This window comes from Pieris napi, chromosome 22 (genome assembly GCF_905475465.1).
Source record: "Pieris napi chromosome 22, ilPieNapi1.2, whole genome shotgun sequence".
Lineage (NCBI taxonomy): Eukaryota > Metazoa > Arthropoda > Insecta > Lepidoptera > Pieridae > Pieris > Pieris napi.
In genome coordinates, this window is record NC_062255.1 from 3,043,337 (window position 1) to 3,059,828 (window position 16,492).

Consider the following 16,492-nt stretch of genomic DNA (forward strand, 5'->3'; position numbering starts at 1 on the left):
ACATAACCAATAGACAAGTGAATAGCGTACTTACATCTCATAGTATAAAAGTCCATTCAATCACACAGCATTGTATCTAATCAAGGATCGTTAAGCTTAATCTTTCGTAATCAGTATGCCAGTGACCGCTCGCCGCAATGGACGACTCACCCTGCAACTCTAAATGTAACCGGCCTACTACATATTTAAGTGATATACGAGATTTCGATTCTCTAAGTAAGTGTTTAATTTTTTTTTGGCAAGCGTAGGATTATGCATCCATTCATCTTATGAAATTGTTGATCTATTTCTGTTTACGTGACCTAAATTAGCTTTACAAATAAATTTGATCTTGAGTGTATTAAACTAGTTGCAAAATTTTAGAAATCAATAAATCAAGTGACACTAGGTAATAAACACAATAATCGCGCATACGAAACTATTAAATGTTATTTTTATTTCAGATGACGTAGTTCAGAATCTAATACGCGAAGCAATAAAAATAAGAAAACGAGCGTACTGTCCGTATTCAAATTTTTCTGTCGGCGCCGCTTTATTAACCGAAGAAGATTCAAAAGTGTATACTGGATGTAATATTGAAAACTCCACGATGTCCCCAACTATTTGCGCCGAGCGGACTGCAATCCCCAAAGCTGTTTGCGACGGTTACTTGAAAATCAGAATGATTGCTATCGTAGCACATCAAAAGGACTCGTTCACAGCACCATGTGGAGTTTGTAGACAGACCCTTAGTGAATTCCGTGGGAGCGATGGTGACATAGAAATATATTTAAGCAAACCAACAATGGACAAAGTGTTATGTACGAGACTTTCCGAAATTCTTCCACTCTCCTTTGTTAGTTTTAAAAAAGATAATGTGAAATCATAAATCGATATATTTTTATATATTTATTCAATGACTATTTTTATAAGATACAATTTTATATACAAGTTTTATAATTAGTAAACTTTCTTATCAATTAATCTATTCATAAGGGGATTTCCCTTATAAAGTTACTCCGTTGTTATTACGAAGAAGTCATTAAAATGATACAATACATCATTATGTGTTTTTTATTAGTTATGCTTATCATATAACAAAGCTGATAGAACATGGGAGAATCGTTATCTTTCAATCAGAGTAACCATTTTAAACGCGTTTTGGTAATTACGAGTTAGGAACTTAGAACTAAAACAAAGGATATAATATAACGCAAACCCATTACAAACATTATAATTTAACTTATATTATTCATACAAAATAGTATTAACGCAGTTTTTCGTAAAAGGCGAGCGTGATATTTTCACCTCTACATTATCATTAATTAAAAAATACAATGACTGTTTAATACAAAATAACGATAAAGGAAAATGCGTAAATGAAAGGCAACGGTACAAAAACGCAACCCAAATTATCTGCCCTTGACAGGTAAATGCAATTTACTAAACGCATAAGAATGTCAAGGTACAAATAAATCGTACAGTATATAGCCACGATTGGATCTTACAAATTATTCATATAAAAAAGTCAAACAAAATATTTCGTTATGGAAGTAGCGCGGATTAGTTTTATAACAGGTCAAACATACAGAAGTGTCATCTGATGTTAAGTGATACTGCCGCAAATGGATATTCATACTGTCAGAAAGCTTGCAAGGACCCTAAGTCGAACCAGAAATAGCTAGTAAGCAAATGCAGGAAGATTAGAAGGGCCTTAAAATATGACAAATGCCCCGATGTTTCTCACATTCCTAGGTAATCTTTAGTTTAAATAAAATACAGTATTAAATAGCACTATCTTTACTTTATTTAAAATGTTAATTTAATTGAAATTTTATAAAGTTTCTACACGGGCTACACTTTTAATGAAATATGTGGCTACATCATTGCTGGCTTTATATATATAATAGATAGTCAAGTTAGTACAAAGGCAAATCATGTTAGTACAAAGATAACAGTTTGCCATATCATAGACAAATTTGATCAATTACATCAAACATAAAATGGCCATTCCACTGAAACTTTTCTGTCAATAAAAACAATTAGCACACGTACTTTATAAACAATTGGTTTACATTCAGAACACAATATGGGTCAAGCACAATTTATTATAACTACAAAAAACGTAATATGATTTTTTTCTTCTAAGTAGGAACGACAAGGGGGAGTTAGACATCAACTTCGTCATATTGACACAACTTAAATTCATACAAGTCACACAAATAGGAAACTCAATGCTAGCTTTCGCAATTAACAAAATTACCAAAACGGACACCAACCAATATAGCATTGGCACAAATTCTCATTATTAGTAGCGATTTTTATCAATAGATCAACTTGTTTCGGAACGCTTACGACCGCTTCTATATTTGGAAAATCTCTACCGGTTAACTTATCCCTAATTCTGTTTAGTATTGCCAGAGCTCGCTTATTTAAATTAGATTCTGGTGGCATTTCTAATGATTCATAGTGCAGCTGATTTCTACTTCTGCTTGGCAGGGAGTACGAGATGTCAATGTCAGATGAGAAAGTAGACTCTGTGATGGAGTGTTTGTCATTGTCTATGAGCCGCCAGTTAAGGAGTGGGTCATAGACAAACGCCTCAAGGACGGCCATCACGCTGTCCCTGTGTTTATGGAGCACATGCATGACTGATTCGCATGCAAAACGATACGTACCTTCTATACCAGTTACCTGAAATAATAAATATGATTTATTACAATTTTAATAGACGAAATAATACTAATATATACAACTTTCTGTTCAAGTTTCTAAAAGTCTATGAAATTCCGTCGATAATAATGGTATCAAACTACATACTAAGTTTGAAACATAAAAAATAACAACAAATTATAATTACAACATCGCAATTTAGTCTTAGACAAATCAATCTGACCTAAAGAATCATTGTCCTGATTTAAAGCTTCAAAGTTAGACATAAAGGCCAATAGAATATTATTTAAGGCAGATAAAAAATCTTTACCAAAGCACTATCTAATGATTATGTTACATTAATAATAAAATAATTGAATACTGATGACCAAATTTTTTAATGGACTAGATGATATCTAAAAAATATCAATATTATTTTGTCATTAGTGGTTAACTGTATTGGTAAGGTTAGGTTATAATATTAAGTAAACGTTGCGGTCTGAGAACAATTGAATACATCTGATGTCTACAGGATGGGGGGGGGGAGGGCAAATGAGCCTACGGCACAGCCTATACTCAGATTTTTAACTCCGTAGAATTCTGACAGCTATCATTTTTTGACATGTCAAAGATGGCAAACCTTTTTGGCCGGGCACATTTTTTTATTTCAATACGAGTCTGAACATCTGAGTCTATGCATACATTTTATTAAGTGCGGTGCTCCACATTAAAAGTGGTTTAACTGCGTGTGATAATTACGTCCCTTTTCATCACAAACAGTAAAAAACGCACAAGTCAAGATAACGAAACGTAAGAAAATATTTTTATAAAAAGGTTTATTAAACCTGGAATTAGTAGGCAGTGATGCCAGCTGAAGAATAAAATAAAGTAATAAAAGTTAGTTCGATATATTGTTCGTGATATTGAAATATTGGTGATTTTTGTATTAGGTCACTTGAGTAAGTAAATATTTAGATTTACCGTTTTCTAGGTAAAGCAAAAAAAACGTAACATTTTTTTATTGCCCTCAAATAAGTCAAATTTGTCCCTTTTTCGGTGGACCACTTTTTTAGTAGCAACACTAAGGAAACGTCAAAATTCTACTGAATGAAAAATCAGAGTACAGATAAGATATAAGGGCCAAAGTCTAAAAGCTATTTTTTTCATACTAAAGCTAAAGAAACCTTAGAGATGTGTTGATGTGTATTAAACAAACCAATAAAAAAAACGTTAATTACCTCCATAGCATTAATCAGCATCCTGGTCAATCTAAACGGTATTTTCTCTGGGAATCGTTCCCTTGTCTGGGTAACTTCGAAGCAATCTCCAAAGTCAATATGCAGAACCTTTCCAGTGACTCTATGCAGCATAATATTGGATGGATGTCTGTCTCCCAATCCGAGGATATACCCCACCATACTCATCACAGCGAGGGAACGGGTATAGTTTGTACGACGCTCGAACCAGGTTTCCGCTGAAGGGCTCTTGAGCCAGAGCAGACGCGCCAAGTCATTTCCAGGCGTCTGGGATAGCGTGTACTCGAAAATTTCCACCTGGTGATATAAAGTGTAGGGTACAGTCAGTATAAAAATGTTTAATGTCTCTATGTTAATAAGTGTTTATTTATATGAGACGGGCAAAATTGTACGCATAAGAATTTTTTTTTTTATTCATATAGGTAACAAAATTTACACTTATGAACGACAATACAGAATTAACTAAATGCTTCTAATTTTTCATTTACTGCCAGTTCTCAAATCAAGGCCGTAGAACGGAAGAGAACTGGCAATAAACTCTTCGCCACTCTTTTTAATCGCTTTTTTTGTTTTACGTTTGTAAGGAGCTGCAACCATTACACCATGTTCCACATGACTTCTTAAGTAATTAATAGTTACTAAATTAAAAAAAAAAAACAATGAGTTGTCCTCTATCAGCAGGAGGCATAGTGAACTAGGAGCAACGCACTTACATTCTCGTGGGAACAACACGCAATTACGAGAAATAAACATAAAAAAAATGCATAGAAAAATTTCAAAGCATATCATTGTAAAAGAAATTGTTCGAAATTATAAAACTTAATTTTTAAATGATTAATAAAAGAAAGGAAATAAATTTAAATAAAGGGTGCGTGTACTTTTGTACGCGCGTAAGAAGTTATACTTGTTTGGCATTATTAAAAATAGTTTTTGATTGCATGCAAATAATTAATTACAATTAAATAATCAAAGACTGGAAAAGGAGTCATTATAGTCAATAAAGTTCAGTTTACATTTGAAAAATTAAATAAATAAATATTTATTATTATTCTCTTACATTAAGTGTTTCATAAATTCTATTATTATTCGAATGTTGTTTTTAAATTACGTCTAATGCCGTAGCATCTTCCGTGGGCAACTTCATTCTGTTAATTTTGAGTCACGGTGCGCGCGCATCGTAAAATTTCACTCTCATCAATTTTTCATAACGCGCCTAAAGAAGTATAACTTCAAAAACTCACCTTATGCTTCAACATCAACTTCTGATAATCTGAAGCCATTCTCATCATAATTTGCTGTTCTGTATGCAATGACATTTTATTCGACTTTTTATCCCGATAATCACTTATAAGATTATACAGGGTGTCGCATTGCGGTACCCAGCCTATGAGTCCTGAATTTGGTGACAGCGGAACCACAGCATATCTCTGTATGGCTAAATCATGTCTGTAAGTATTGGAGTCGGCCTGAAGCAGAGTATTGACGAGGCCAAAGAGTTGCATCACTCTTTCATCTTGGCGTAGATCTTCGTGGCCTTTTAATAGGAACATGTATTGCCTTCCATCGGAACCTTGGATGGTCAGGCGGCGAGGACGCTGTTTCGATTTGATTATCTAAAAAAGATGAGTTTTATTTACTAAATATTTTTAAATATCTATTCGTTTGTTAGAAGTTCCAACCCGAATAGGGTTTAAAGAAATACAAACTAGAAGAAAGAGAAATAAAAGTTAAATAAATGTATGTTTAGATGTTTAAGTAAATAATTACACAACTTTATATATATATATATATATATATATATATAATTCAACTGTACATGTGTATGTCACTGAACTCCTCTTAAACGGCTGGAGCGATTTCAAATCAGCCCGGCAGATGGCGCTGCAGTCGGTAACTAGGTTATCTATCTATACAGCAAATAAACAGCTGGTACATATATATATATATATACAAAAAATATATATTCTGTGCATGTGTTTGTAATAAAACTCCTAAGCGGCTGGACAGATTTTCATGAAATTTTTTGTGAGTTAAAGTGGAGTCGAGAATGATTTACATTATTAGATATTTTTTTGTATATAAGACGTGTGTACATGACAACGTCTGTCTGCCAGTATATATATTCCGCTAGTAAATATATATATGTTTTAAAATTTTGTCAAATTAATTTACTTTTAATACAAAAATTTTAACATATACATTCGAAACTTACTTCGATATTGTTTAATAACATTATCATCCTAAAATTATCCATAATTAAAAAAAGGGCTAATATTTGTCCAAAAAAATATATAGCTAGTCTAATTTTATTTACCTGCAAATGACTCTTAATATGAGATATCCTAATGACTTTTTCGTTAGGTACATATGAACCCGGAACCGCCAGTTGCAGGTCCGTGCACGTGTGAAGTCGTTTACTGACGTACTGTAGCTCGAGCGACGTATGCGAACGGAATTGAGATCCGATCCGACGCACCACGTGACAGTATAGGTCCCACGCTTCATTTAAGTATTTATCTTCGTTTGTTTCCTGTGAATACAAACATATATAAATAATAAAAAAGGGTGTGTGTACTTATGTACCCGCGTAAGAAGTTATACTTCTTTGGCATTATTAGAAATAGTTTTTGATTTCATGCAAATAATTAATTACAATTAAATAATCAAAGACTAAAGGAGTCATTATAGTCAATAAAGTTTAGTTTACATTCGAAAATTAAATAAATAAATATTTATTATTATTCTCTTACATTAAGTGTAACATAAATTCTATTAATATTCGAATGTTGTATTTAAATTATGTCCAATGCCGTAGCATCTTCCGTGGGCAACTTCATTCTGTTAATTTTGTGTCACGGTGCGCGCGCATCGTAAAATTTCACTCTCATAAATTTTTCATAACGCGCCTAAAGAAGTATAACTTCAATAAAATGTGATTTAATTATATATTATATTAATTGTTTTATTGTTGTAATAATACAATACAACTACAATTACTAATGTATCACGTGCTAACGTTGCGCACTGGTTTAAAAAAATGTCTTACCATCTTGATCTTAACCCCCCCCTCAAATTGAATTTCTCACTTAAGAAATTTAAATTATAGGAAGGAAGGTAATTTTTTAGATTTTTACTTGGAAATTGTTAACGAAACATAGTAAGTACATTTTAAAACAGAATGAATAACAGAAATTAAAAACTTATGGACAAACTTTTCATTTAATACGAGAGAAACTTGAGAAATATTTTTTTGTATATTTAAAAGACCATGTTCAGAAAGAAACCTGCCTAGGAACTAGAAATAGTCCGTTTTAAATAAGTAATATGTCAAGACCAAGCGGAAAGTTTCACTTGCTTTATACAACTCGTACTTTTCCCGTTTCCCTGCCCCCCCCCCCCCCCCCCCCACAGACATTCGGCTGACGACGCCCTTGTATCAACATGTATTTCTAATTCGTTTAATACGTCTCTTATTAACATAACTGTATTCTTACTTTGTAAAGTTCACACCATCGCTGTGCTTCTTGCAAATCCCTTCCATACATTTGTAGAAATGAAACCTCTTTCAATGTTTCCGGTGGGCGATCCAACATAGCGTGCATTTTTTCCAAAGTCCTGAACATGCTACGGTAGTCTTTCTCACTAAAGTACAATCTAGAAGCAGAACGTCAACACTTAGGTAGGTAGGTACATTTATCAGGTAAATTTTATTAATTTAAAAAAAGAGTTCAATTTCATTTTTTTATGGAAGAGGTTTTATATTATATAGCATTAAATATACATATCAAAATGAGCAAAGTAGAATAAAATAAAAGCCATCCTGGCCGTCAGATGGCGACATGCATCTAGTTCATATATATATCAAGTTTCTCATGTAAAAAAATATTTTTTTTTGTAATGAGAAATACAGTTTTTTAAACATTTTCTTCCTCGCTAAAGGTGTGGAAATACAGTGGAATCTCGAACATCGCTAAGTCGAAAAAATAACCATTCTCTTCCCCTAAACACGCCGTATCTCGAATTATTTAGACTTTGTTACTCGAACAAAATGTTATTTTGTCAAAGTATTGATAATACATATTTATACTCTATAACTCGAATTTCAAAACGGAGACTCCGTAAGTCATATTTAGTAAAATATAGTGACGTCTTACTTGCAATTCCCAAAAAATAAAATCCAAAATAAATGTTCGGATTCGGGGCTTCTAATCAATTGTTTTTATCTAATAAATTGTTTTAGTATACAGTTTACTTCATTAATATGTAATTCGTTTTAATATGTAAATAAGTATATGGTACAAAACTTAAGTTGAATTGTTATTAAAATTCAACTCTACAAATCGAAAATAGACTTAAAAATCGCGCCTCTAAAAGTCGAATTTCAGTTAACTCGATTTTTGCATCTCCTTTGATATTCGAGTTATAGAGATTCCACTGTACTAAGATAGAGTATCAGGAACACAATCTTTCCGAGACATAGTTTTCGAACTCTCGTGAGTATAACAAATTTAAAACCAACCTTGATGCGTCTTCCAAAGCCGTGTAGACCTGATCATGCCACAACATAGCAATCTTAATCAGTTCCTCCGATATAATAGCCACCTCATCCACTAAAATCTGGGAATGAGTGCACATTGTTTTAAGAATATAGTTCGCTGCATTTTTACGCGTCACGAACGAAGACTTTGTCGCCACCGTAAGGGGATAGACCAGTGCTTGAGGATGCAACTTTCCAATATCTATCAACAGAATGTGCACCAATTTCGCGACCAAACTGCGCGGCGAATCGATACGAGCGATCAACTGGGGTATCACTTGCAACCATATCTTTACGTCTATCTGTCTGATTCCTTCAAAAAGTGCGTCATATATCGCTGGATTGTGCCCGTGATCGAACCATAATGTCAATAGCCTTAGCGTATCTTGTAAGGAATTCCCATTCGCTAAACTGATCGACTTGAAGAACCCTTCGATCGCCGGTATCGTATACGTGTTGATAAAATCTGGTCTCGATACTTTCTTATCAACGGATCCACCCGCAACGCTACTCTCTGACAAGTTGTCTTGTTGCTTGTAAAACAACACAGTTTCGAAGTTCATACAGGCCCACGCGTGGCAGGCTTTATACCATTCCGGGGCAAGAATCGTTGCAGCGGCGTAATTGCGTAATATTTCTGGGATGGAGAGCTCGTTGATCTCTTGGAGAGACTCGCACCAGGAGCCAAGTTTGAGATGGCATCTCGCCAGCAACTTGCATTGATCTTCTGTCTCTCCCTCCGTGTTATCCACAAATCTTTGCAACACTTCGTAAGCGTATCGTTTGTTTCCAGCATCCCATAGGTTCTTAGTGTACGCCAGCATGACTCTTGGGTCGTGAGCCCTTAATAATGTTTCCGGAGTAGTCACAGGATCAGCGCCTAGTATGGATAATACTATCTTGTGTGCCTGATTGACAGATCCCGATTTTCTACATAGGGATGAGAATTTCAGCCACGATTGTAAGTCATCGCGAGATGTAATAACGAGACTTCGGATTTGAAGCATTTTCCTCCAGTCTTCTACCAGGCGTTGGCCGCCTTGCAGTCTCCCCCACCACATTTTGTGTATTGTACTTCTTCGTTCTTCTATTAGTTTATACGTTACCACTTCTTCTAGTTCAGTAAGAAGCTGCGCATTGACAAGCGGCGCGTACGCCCTTTGATAGCTTTCGCCGATAACAGCGGACATTTCACCATCTAACAATGTTCTAGCTGTATCTATAAAGTGCCTGGACTCCGACCAATACCCGTCATGAATGGCAAGAACCGCTCTATATAACGCTCCATCTTGAGTATCTACTGGTAACATATCCACATATCGTTTCATAGAATCCCATTCTTCTAGGCCCCATGAGGCAGCGGCCGCTATTTTGGCGGTTTTCTTCTGCATATCTTCTTCCAAATTGTCCCACTGTTCGACTGTCACACTGTAGAGTTTCCTCCACTCACCCATAGCCTCCAAACATCGCATCATTCCCAGTTTTGACTCGTTATCTTCTGGTTCGATTTCAAGCTTTTTGTTATACAGGTCTAATGCTTCTTCCCAATTGTGTAACTTCTCGTACCAACGGACGTGAACATTGAGTGCGCAGTCGCCGTTCTTTTTCTGTCTTATAACGTTCTCAAGTAATCCATTTGCTGATTCTTTTTGCTGCAATTTATTGTTGATATGTATGAGTGCTTCCACAACTTGCGTAGTTGGGTTTCGCCGATATTCTTCCTCCTGTAAAAAAAATATTATGTTAGGAATCTCAAGAGTACGTAAGAGAAAGAGTAAGAGAGTAAGTAGAGTAGTATATTTGTCAAAAGACCGATGTTAGTTGAGTCAAAAAAACCACAGAAAAATACAATAAATTCTGAATGTACAGATGATTAATCCCACTAGGAAACTACAAAACATCACCATACCTTGTAATACAGAGCCTTCGCAAACGCCCGGCAGGTTATCGCTGTATCGCCTAAGAGCTTTATTGATATAGGCAAGGCGCCTTTGTCGCAATGTTCTAGAAATTCAGCAAGATTCAGAACCAGCAGTGCTATTTCTGGTGCATCTGGGACTGTTAGGGCTCTCTCAAGGGCATACACGAGCTCAGCGCGCGGCTGCTCTCCTAATTCCGTCCAGCAGGACATAAATGCAGCGTTAAACAGGTCGCTGGCGAGCTGGGAATAATTCTGAGCTAAGCTGGCGCATGCTCTGGAAATAAATGTGAATGTTTTTTTTGTTAACAAAAAATTCTAGTTATAACAGTTGGTAAGAATGAAAGAACAGTTTAAGTATTGATTCTGTCTCACTTTGATGACAAATTAACGTTACCAAAACATTATTCAACTAATTTAAGCTTATAGGTGCTTTAAATGGACATTAAATAAAACATTAATCAGTGGCGCTTCAACCTCTTTAGGTCTTGGCCTCAGAATTCTGTACCTGTTTCATGATCATTTTTAAATCTAATAGGCAAGTAGATGAATCAGCCTCCTATGCCTGACTCACGCCGTCGACTCTTTGGGTCTAAGATATGTCGGTTTCCTCGCGATGTTTTCCTCCACCGTTCGAGCAAATGTTAAATGCGCACATAGAAAGAAAGTCCAAGGTGCCACAGCCGGGCATCGAACCTACGACCTCAGGTTCGCTGAAGCGATGACGGACATAGTAATATTTATACTATCTTTCGCCGTTGGCATAGGCTGATCAAAAAATTTACACATGCATTAGTTACTTCATAGAGGACTTTTTTATGCCGGTGCAAATGCAACTACAGTTGCTAGAATTGCTCCATTTTTTTCACGACACGCCCAAAATGGGCAGTCATCGCAACCCATGGACACCTATTTTTGAGGGTGCGTTGCCGGCCTTTGCGGGAAGAGTAACGTCTTTTTTTAAACACCCCTCTTGCGTCGAAGGTTTAAGAATTAAGAGATATTGTGTATTATTAATAATCCAAATATATTTTACTCAAGATATACCTTATAGCAGGACTATTAGATTCCGTAAGTAATCCAATACTAAACTGTCGTAACCATTCCATCCAATCATCTTTTGATATTACATTGCTAATTGACCAACATTTGCGCAAATTCTGAACATTCAACACCAATTTCTGTATATTCTGCGTGTCACCACTTGTAACAACCTAAGAAAATGAGTTTTTTTTTAAACACGTAATTATTTAAATTTAAGAATTACAGCTAAACAATCACTATGATTTTCAACATCGCATACTATTGGCCTACACTAATAAAATATAAAGGAAAGATTTGTATTTTTATATTCAAAAATTACTTGGCTGTATGATGATGATGAGTACTTAATGTTCTTCGTATACAAGGTGTACTCCGTTTAGGCTATATTTCTAATTTAAAAGGTGTAAATAAAAATCAGTGGGGCTACAACCTTTTTAGGTCTGGGCCTCAGATTTCTGTATCTGTTACATGATCATTTGCAATCTAATCAGCCTTCTGTGCCTAACACACGCTGTACATTTTTTGGATTTAAGGTAAGCAGGGTTCCTCACGATGTCTTCCTTCACCGTTCGGACGAATGTTAAATGCGCACATAGAAAGACAGTCCATTGGTGGACAGCCGGGGATCGAACCTACGACCTCAGATATGAGAGTCACACGCCACTAGGCCAACACTGCTCCTAATTGTAAATATTTTCTTAAAAAGAAAGCTATGGATTTTCAATAAACGGATAAATAAATGAACTAAAAATTGTACTTACATCACTTTTTTGATTACGCAACCGAAATCGGGTTTCAGCCAAATAGTCATCATCCGATGCAAGCGTTGAAACAACTTGTAGCCGCGAAACCAATACAGTGTAATTTGAACACTGAATTTTATGCTTCGCCAAAACCCTTTCCATAGAACCTATATAATCGATGTATTCCCTTCCCAATTGTACAATCAAAGCGCAAAGTGTATTCATAGCTGTTTGACGCAGCGAAGGATTGTTATCGAGTACATTCACCAGGCCCTGAATCAGCACGGCGGAGAAAGGCTTCAAGTACAGATACATCGATAAGTGTTCAATTGTCTCCATAGCCAATTTAGATATATGTATAGGTATATTTCTACCATCGAATAAAGCTGTTATAGCTGGTACTATAGCTAGAAGAACGTCGTCCAAATTATTCTCAAACTTTTGTATAGCCAAAAGCAATTTTTCTGTTAAAATTCTATCCTTGCTCTTATCATATTTCAACACTCGCAAGATGTGCGGTAGGATCTTTCTAAGATACACTTTGAATTCTGTTCCGATTGCGACTGTTATATGTTCGATTAAAAGAATCAAAGTCGGTTGTATCTGGCTATCCGGAGTCCAGTATTCACGGATCAAATCAAAAATATCCTCCAAATACGGCCTAATGTGAATTTTTACGACCGATATTAATTGCGCTAATTGCGTGAAGAGGAATTCCCTAAAATTGTTATTATCTGTGGTACGGATTACGTAAAGTAAACCTGGTGTAACCCGAGAAATGTATGGGACGCATTTGATACCCAGAGTCTGAAAGATATAAGTAATAGAATGAACCACATTTGTGTGATGTTGGGCTAACAGAGGGTCTCGTAAAATTCGCATTAGAGATGCGACGGCGATCGCTGGGTAAAATTCGTCCAAAACGATCGGCGACATGTTCACAAACATTTCGCTAACATTAGCGTCGAAATTCTCAATAGCAGACGACGTTTCTGGAATCGGAATCAATGTCGATATTGTTTGAAAATCTATTAGTCCTTGGTTAACTCTGTGTCGGTACGGGTCTAAAGCTCCTAAAAGTCCGAGCACTCGTATCGTTTCGCGGCGATCTCTACTGTTCTGCTCGGTTTTCAAGAAATTTAAAAGCATATCCATAAGAGTTGGATGCTCACTGTATGGTGATATGACATGACCCACTGCACTTATTACTTGCCCAAAAGACCACAAAGCTACACTTCGTTTTTCTGGCTGATTTGGGTCTGAAAGTATACTCAGCTGTATAGCCATCAGTTCAGGCAGCCATTGCTTTAATGCTGTTCCTCCACCGTTAATCTCTGCTAAATCTCCAATAGCTTTCAAAATGGTGGAAATCATAATAGAACTGCTCCCGCTCTCTTTCAACTTTGGTATGAGAACTTTTAGAATTGTTTCGACAAACTGTCTAGTAATCCTTGGTGCGTGTGTAATAATATTATTTATCATTCTGAGGGACTGCTCTTTATTTCGGGCCGATTCTGAATATTGAAGTTCCAATAGTATTTGTACAAACAGCTGTCGCAAAATAGGTGTGGTGTAACTGGGGTTCAAGTTGCTAAGCCGACTGACGTCGCATAACGCGAGTTCTCCCACATCACTGTTTGAATCGTTGACGCAAACAAAAAGGCAGTTCAGATGCTCCTCTAAAGCTAAGTATTTATCGAAAACAGGATTTGTGAACACTTCAAGGACTTTGTATCGCACCTCATGATCAAAATCGGCTCTACCAACGGCTAGTAGTTTGCCGAGAGATTCGTCCACTAATGTTGATAGAGTACGCGAGTTTGTTTGAGAACAACGTTCCACGGCTTTTACGAGAAGTTTCGCGGTTGTTTTTACCGATTCCAACCTCACATCGTGTTGTTCACTTTGCAGATAATGATCGGTACATCGCCGTATAAATGACATCAACGTATTATTCCATTCAAACTCGAATGCACCCAGAGTACGTAAGGCCAAAACTAATTTCGCAGCATCATGGGGTTCCATCACTAAAGCCGAAGACAGAGCATATGAAAGTTGTTCACTTTTACTGTCACCTGAAGTGTAGGGTTTCTTTCTTAATATCAGAGAGAGGATATTCAGGAGTCTGCTAGTTATTTCTTTTTTTAGAGACGGTACATTTTCACTAAGTTCTTTAAAGCATGTTGTCAATTGAGGGCTTAACCCAGTTGCACACATCGGATCCAACAGATCTTTTATTTCATTGGAAATATTTTCTTTCATTGCAAATCCTAATAAGGTTACACATTTGAATAATGATGTATCAATTCCATTTCTTTTCTTAGCAACATCCTTCAGCGGTAATGTAGATTTGATAATTTCAATAATTCTATGTAAATAATGTTGTATATCATCCTCAACAGCGACACAAATTAATCCCAGAGTTATAAATGCCATGGCTCTCTCTTTTTCCCTCCCACAAAGGAATGTAATTAAGTGGTTTATTGTTGATTTTAAGTGCTTTCTAGCAAATGCTTCACGATTGAAAGCAGCCAATCTGGGTATTATTAAAAGCAGCATTTGGTGAACACTGTGTGATCTTGATATTTGTTGTGCCATAATATCTGCAAAATTATTTATATTAATGAAGTAACTGTAGACCTACAAATTTATAATAGTAGAATACAATTCCTTTTAATAGGTTTATCAATCCTAGGAATATCAAATTTACCTTTCATTATTCTTTAGGCTTTTTTAACATCTACATGCACTAATACAATCAACTTAAGTTGCATGACTACCTTTTAAGTAGAATAATTTTTATATGTATACAATTATTAAAATTAGGTATATAAATTTTTAAACATACACATTTTTTACTACGGATGAGAAGCTATTTCTAATGTGGCATTAAAGTATGTTTTGAAAACAACTGGTTTTTATTTACTTGACTATTATGAATACAGAACTGATATTAAGCCACTGTAACTTACCACTGGATATTTTGTCATAATTTTCAGTTATCAGCTCCCTGCAAAAGGTGGATTCAAGTATGATTGGTGTTTGAGTTTTATCCTCCGAATGGTTCAAGTAATTCCATGAAGTTTGCAATTTGTTATGGAATGCCATTTCATCGATAACATCCTGCTCGGCATCTAGTCTTTGCATCAAATCTGTGTATTTTCTTTCCCAGTTTGCATTTGAGCAGCGCAACAGCTCATTTAATATCAGCAATGCTCCATGAACATTATCATCCCTACTGAGGAGTCTGTCTCTAATAGTATGGTCACTGAATGATGATGTGGCTTCTTCATAGCACTGAATATACCAATGAGCTCGCTTATGCTGAGTAGGAACTTCTCTTTGGGAGGTAACCACAAAGGCAGCTCTCAAAGCCTTTGCTGCCACTTCTCTTATCTGTTCCTTTGGATCTCTTATTGCTGTTCTTATATGATTGAAAAATCCATTTATATGTTGATAGAAATAAGAAGGCATGGATATAGCTAATTCCCTTAAAATAAAGCAGGCTGACAACCTCTTTGCTTCTGTTCTTTCTTCTGCAAGCCACTCAAAGGCTCTTTTTATTTCATTTTCAACATACTCTCCTCTTTTTATTCCCAGAGACAAGGTTACACGGCCCATGGTCTTTGCAGCCAACTCTAAGATATGTAAATCATTTGTTGGAAATATATTCCGTAAGTAATGAGCATAACGAGATATTCTTGTTTTATTTATTTCTGTATCTCCAGTTATGAGACAAACTGAAATTAATATTATTTATATTGAAAAATTATAAATACAAAACAGCACATTATATATATATATATATAGTCCTTACCAATTGTCAAGATACCAGCCCTTTTCTCAATATTATCATAGCTAGAAGTCAAGATATGAATCTGTTGATTAAAGTCGTCTAGAACGAGAGCAATAGTCTCTTGTGACATTTCTCTTAACTCCGTTCTAACAAACTGTAGAAGCTCGCGTACAGACCTCTGCCTCGTCTCAAAATGGCGAGATTTAAGGCCAGACACAAAGTCTAGGACTTGAGAAGTCATTTTCATAATTCTTTAAATAAACAAACACACTGAAATAACGAGTTATCTAGACCCGGCTTATATATTTACCCTAAGAAGACATGTATCCAGTTCATAATTTAAAGATGCTGGGTGATTCGTTACATTTTTATACTTAATTTAAAAAAAATACTTAGCAAATGTTTGCAACCATGCTTTTAGCCTTAATTTAACTTTGAAACTATTATTTGAGTTAAATTTTGAGCTTCGAAAGAAACATAAAATAATATCATTAAAATTATTGTATTGTAAACAAAATATTGTTAATTGAAGGCCAATGGGGCAAAAGCATTGGCAAATGTGACAAC

The 16,492-nt window shown here is 35.6% G+C and overlaps 2 protein-coding genes across 2 annotated transcripts; one reads left to right on the forward strand and one right to left on the reverse strand.

Moving 5' to 3' along the window:
• Positions 1-74: 74 nt before the first annotated feature.
• Positions 75-1,042, forward strand: LOC125061011 (cytidine deaminase-like). The gene is made up of 2 exons (XM_047666153.1): positions 75-216; positions 444-1,042. Exons 1-2 carry the CDS (start codon positions 138-140, stop codon positions 866-868), a joined length of 504 nt encoding a protein of 167 aa, XP_047522109.1. The 5' UTR covers positions 75-137; the 3' UTR covers positions 869-1,042.
• A 305-nt stretch (positions 1,043-1,347) lies between these two features.
• LOC125061009 (serine/threonine-protein kinase mTOR-like) lies at positions 1,348-16,485 on the reverse strand. Its single transcript, XM_047666149.1, has 11 exons — positions 15,947-16,485; positions 15,102-15,869; positions 12,148-14,732; positions 11,390-11,556; positions 10,334-10,619; positions 8,407-10,148; positions 7,382-7,541; positions 6,202-6,417; positions 5,129-5,500; positions 3,870-4,184; positions 1,348-2,673 (listed from the first exon to the last, which is right to left on the reverse strand). The coding sequence occupies exons 1-11, from the start codon at positions 16,170-16,172 to the stop codon at positions 2,239-2,241; spliced, it is 7,272 nt and encodes a 2,423-aa protein (XP_047522105.1). The 5' UTR covers positions 16,173-16,485; the 3' UTR covers positions 1,348-2,238.
• Between the last annotated feature and the right edge of the window lie 7 nt (positions 16,486-16,492).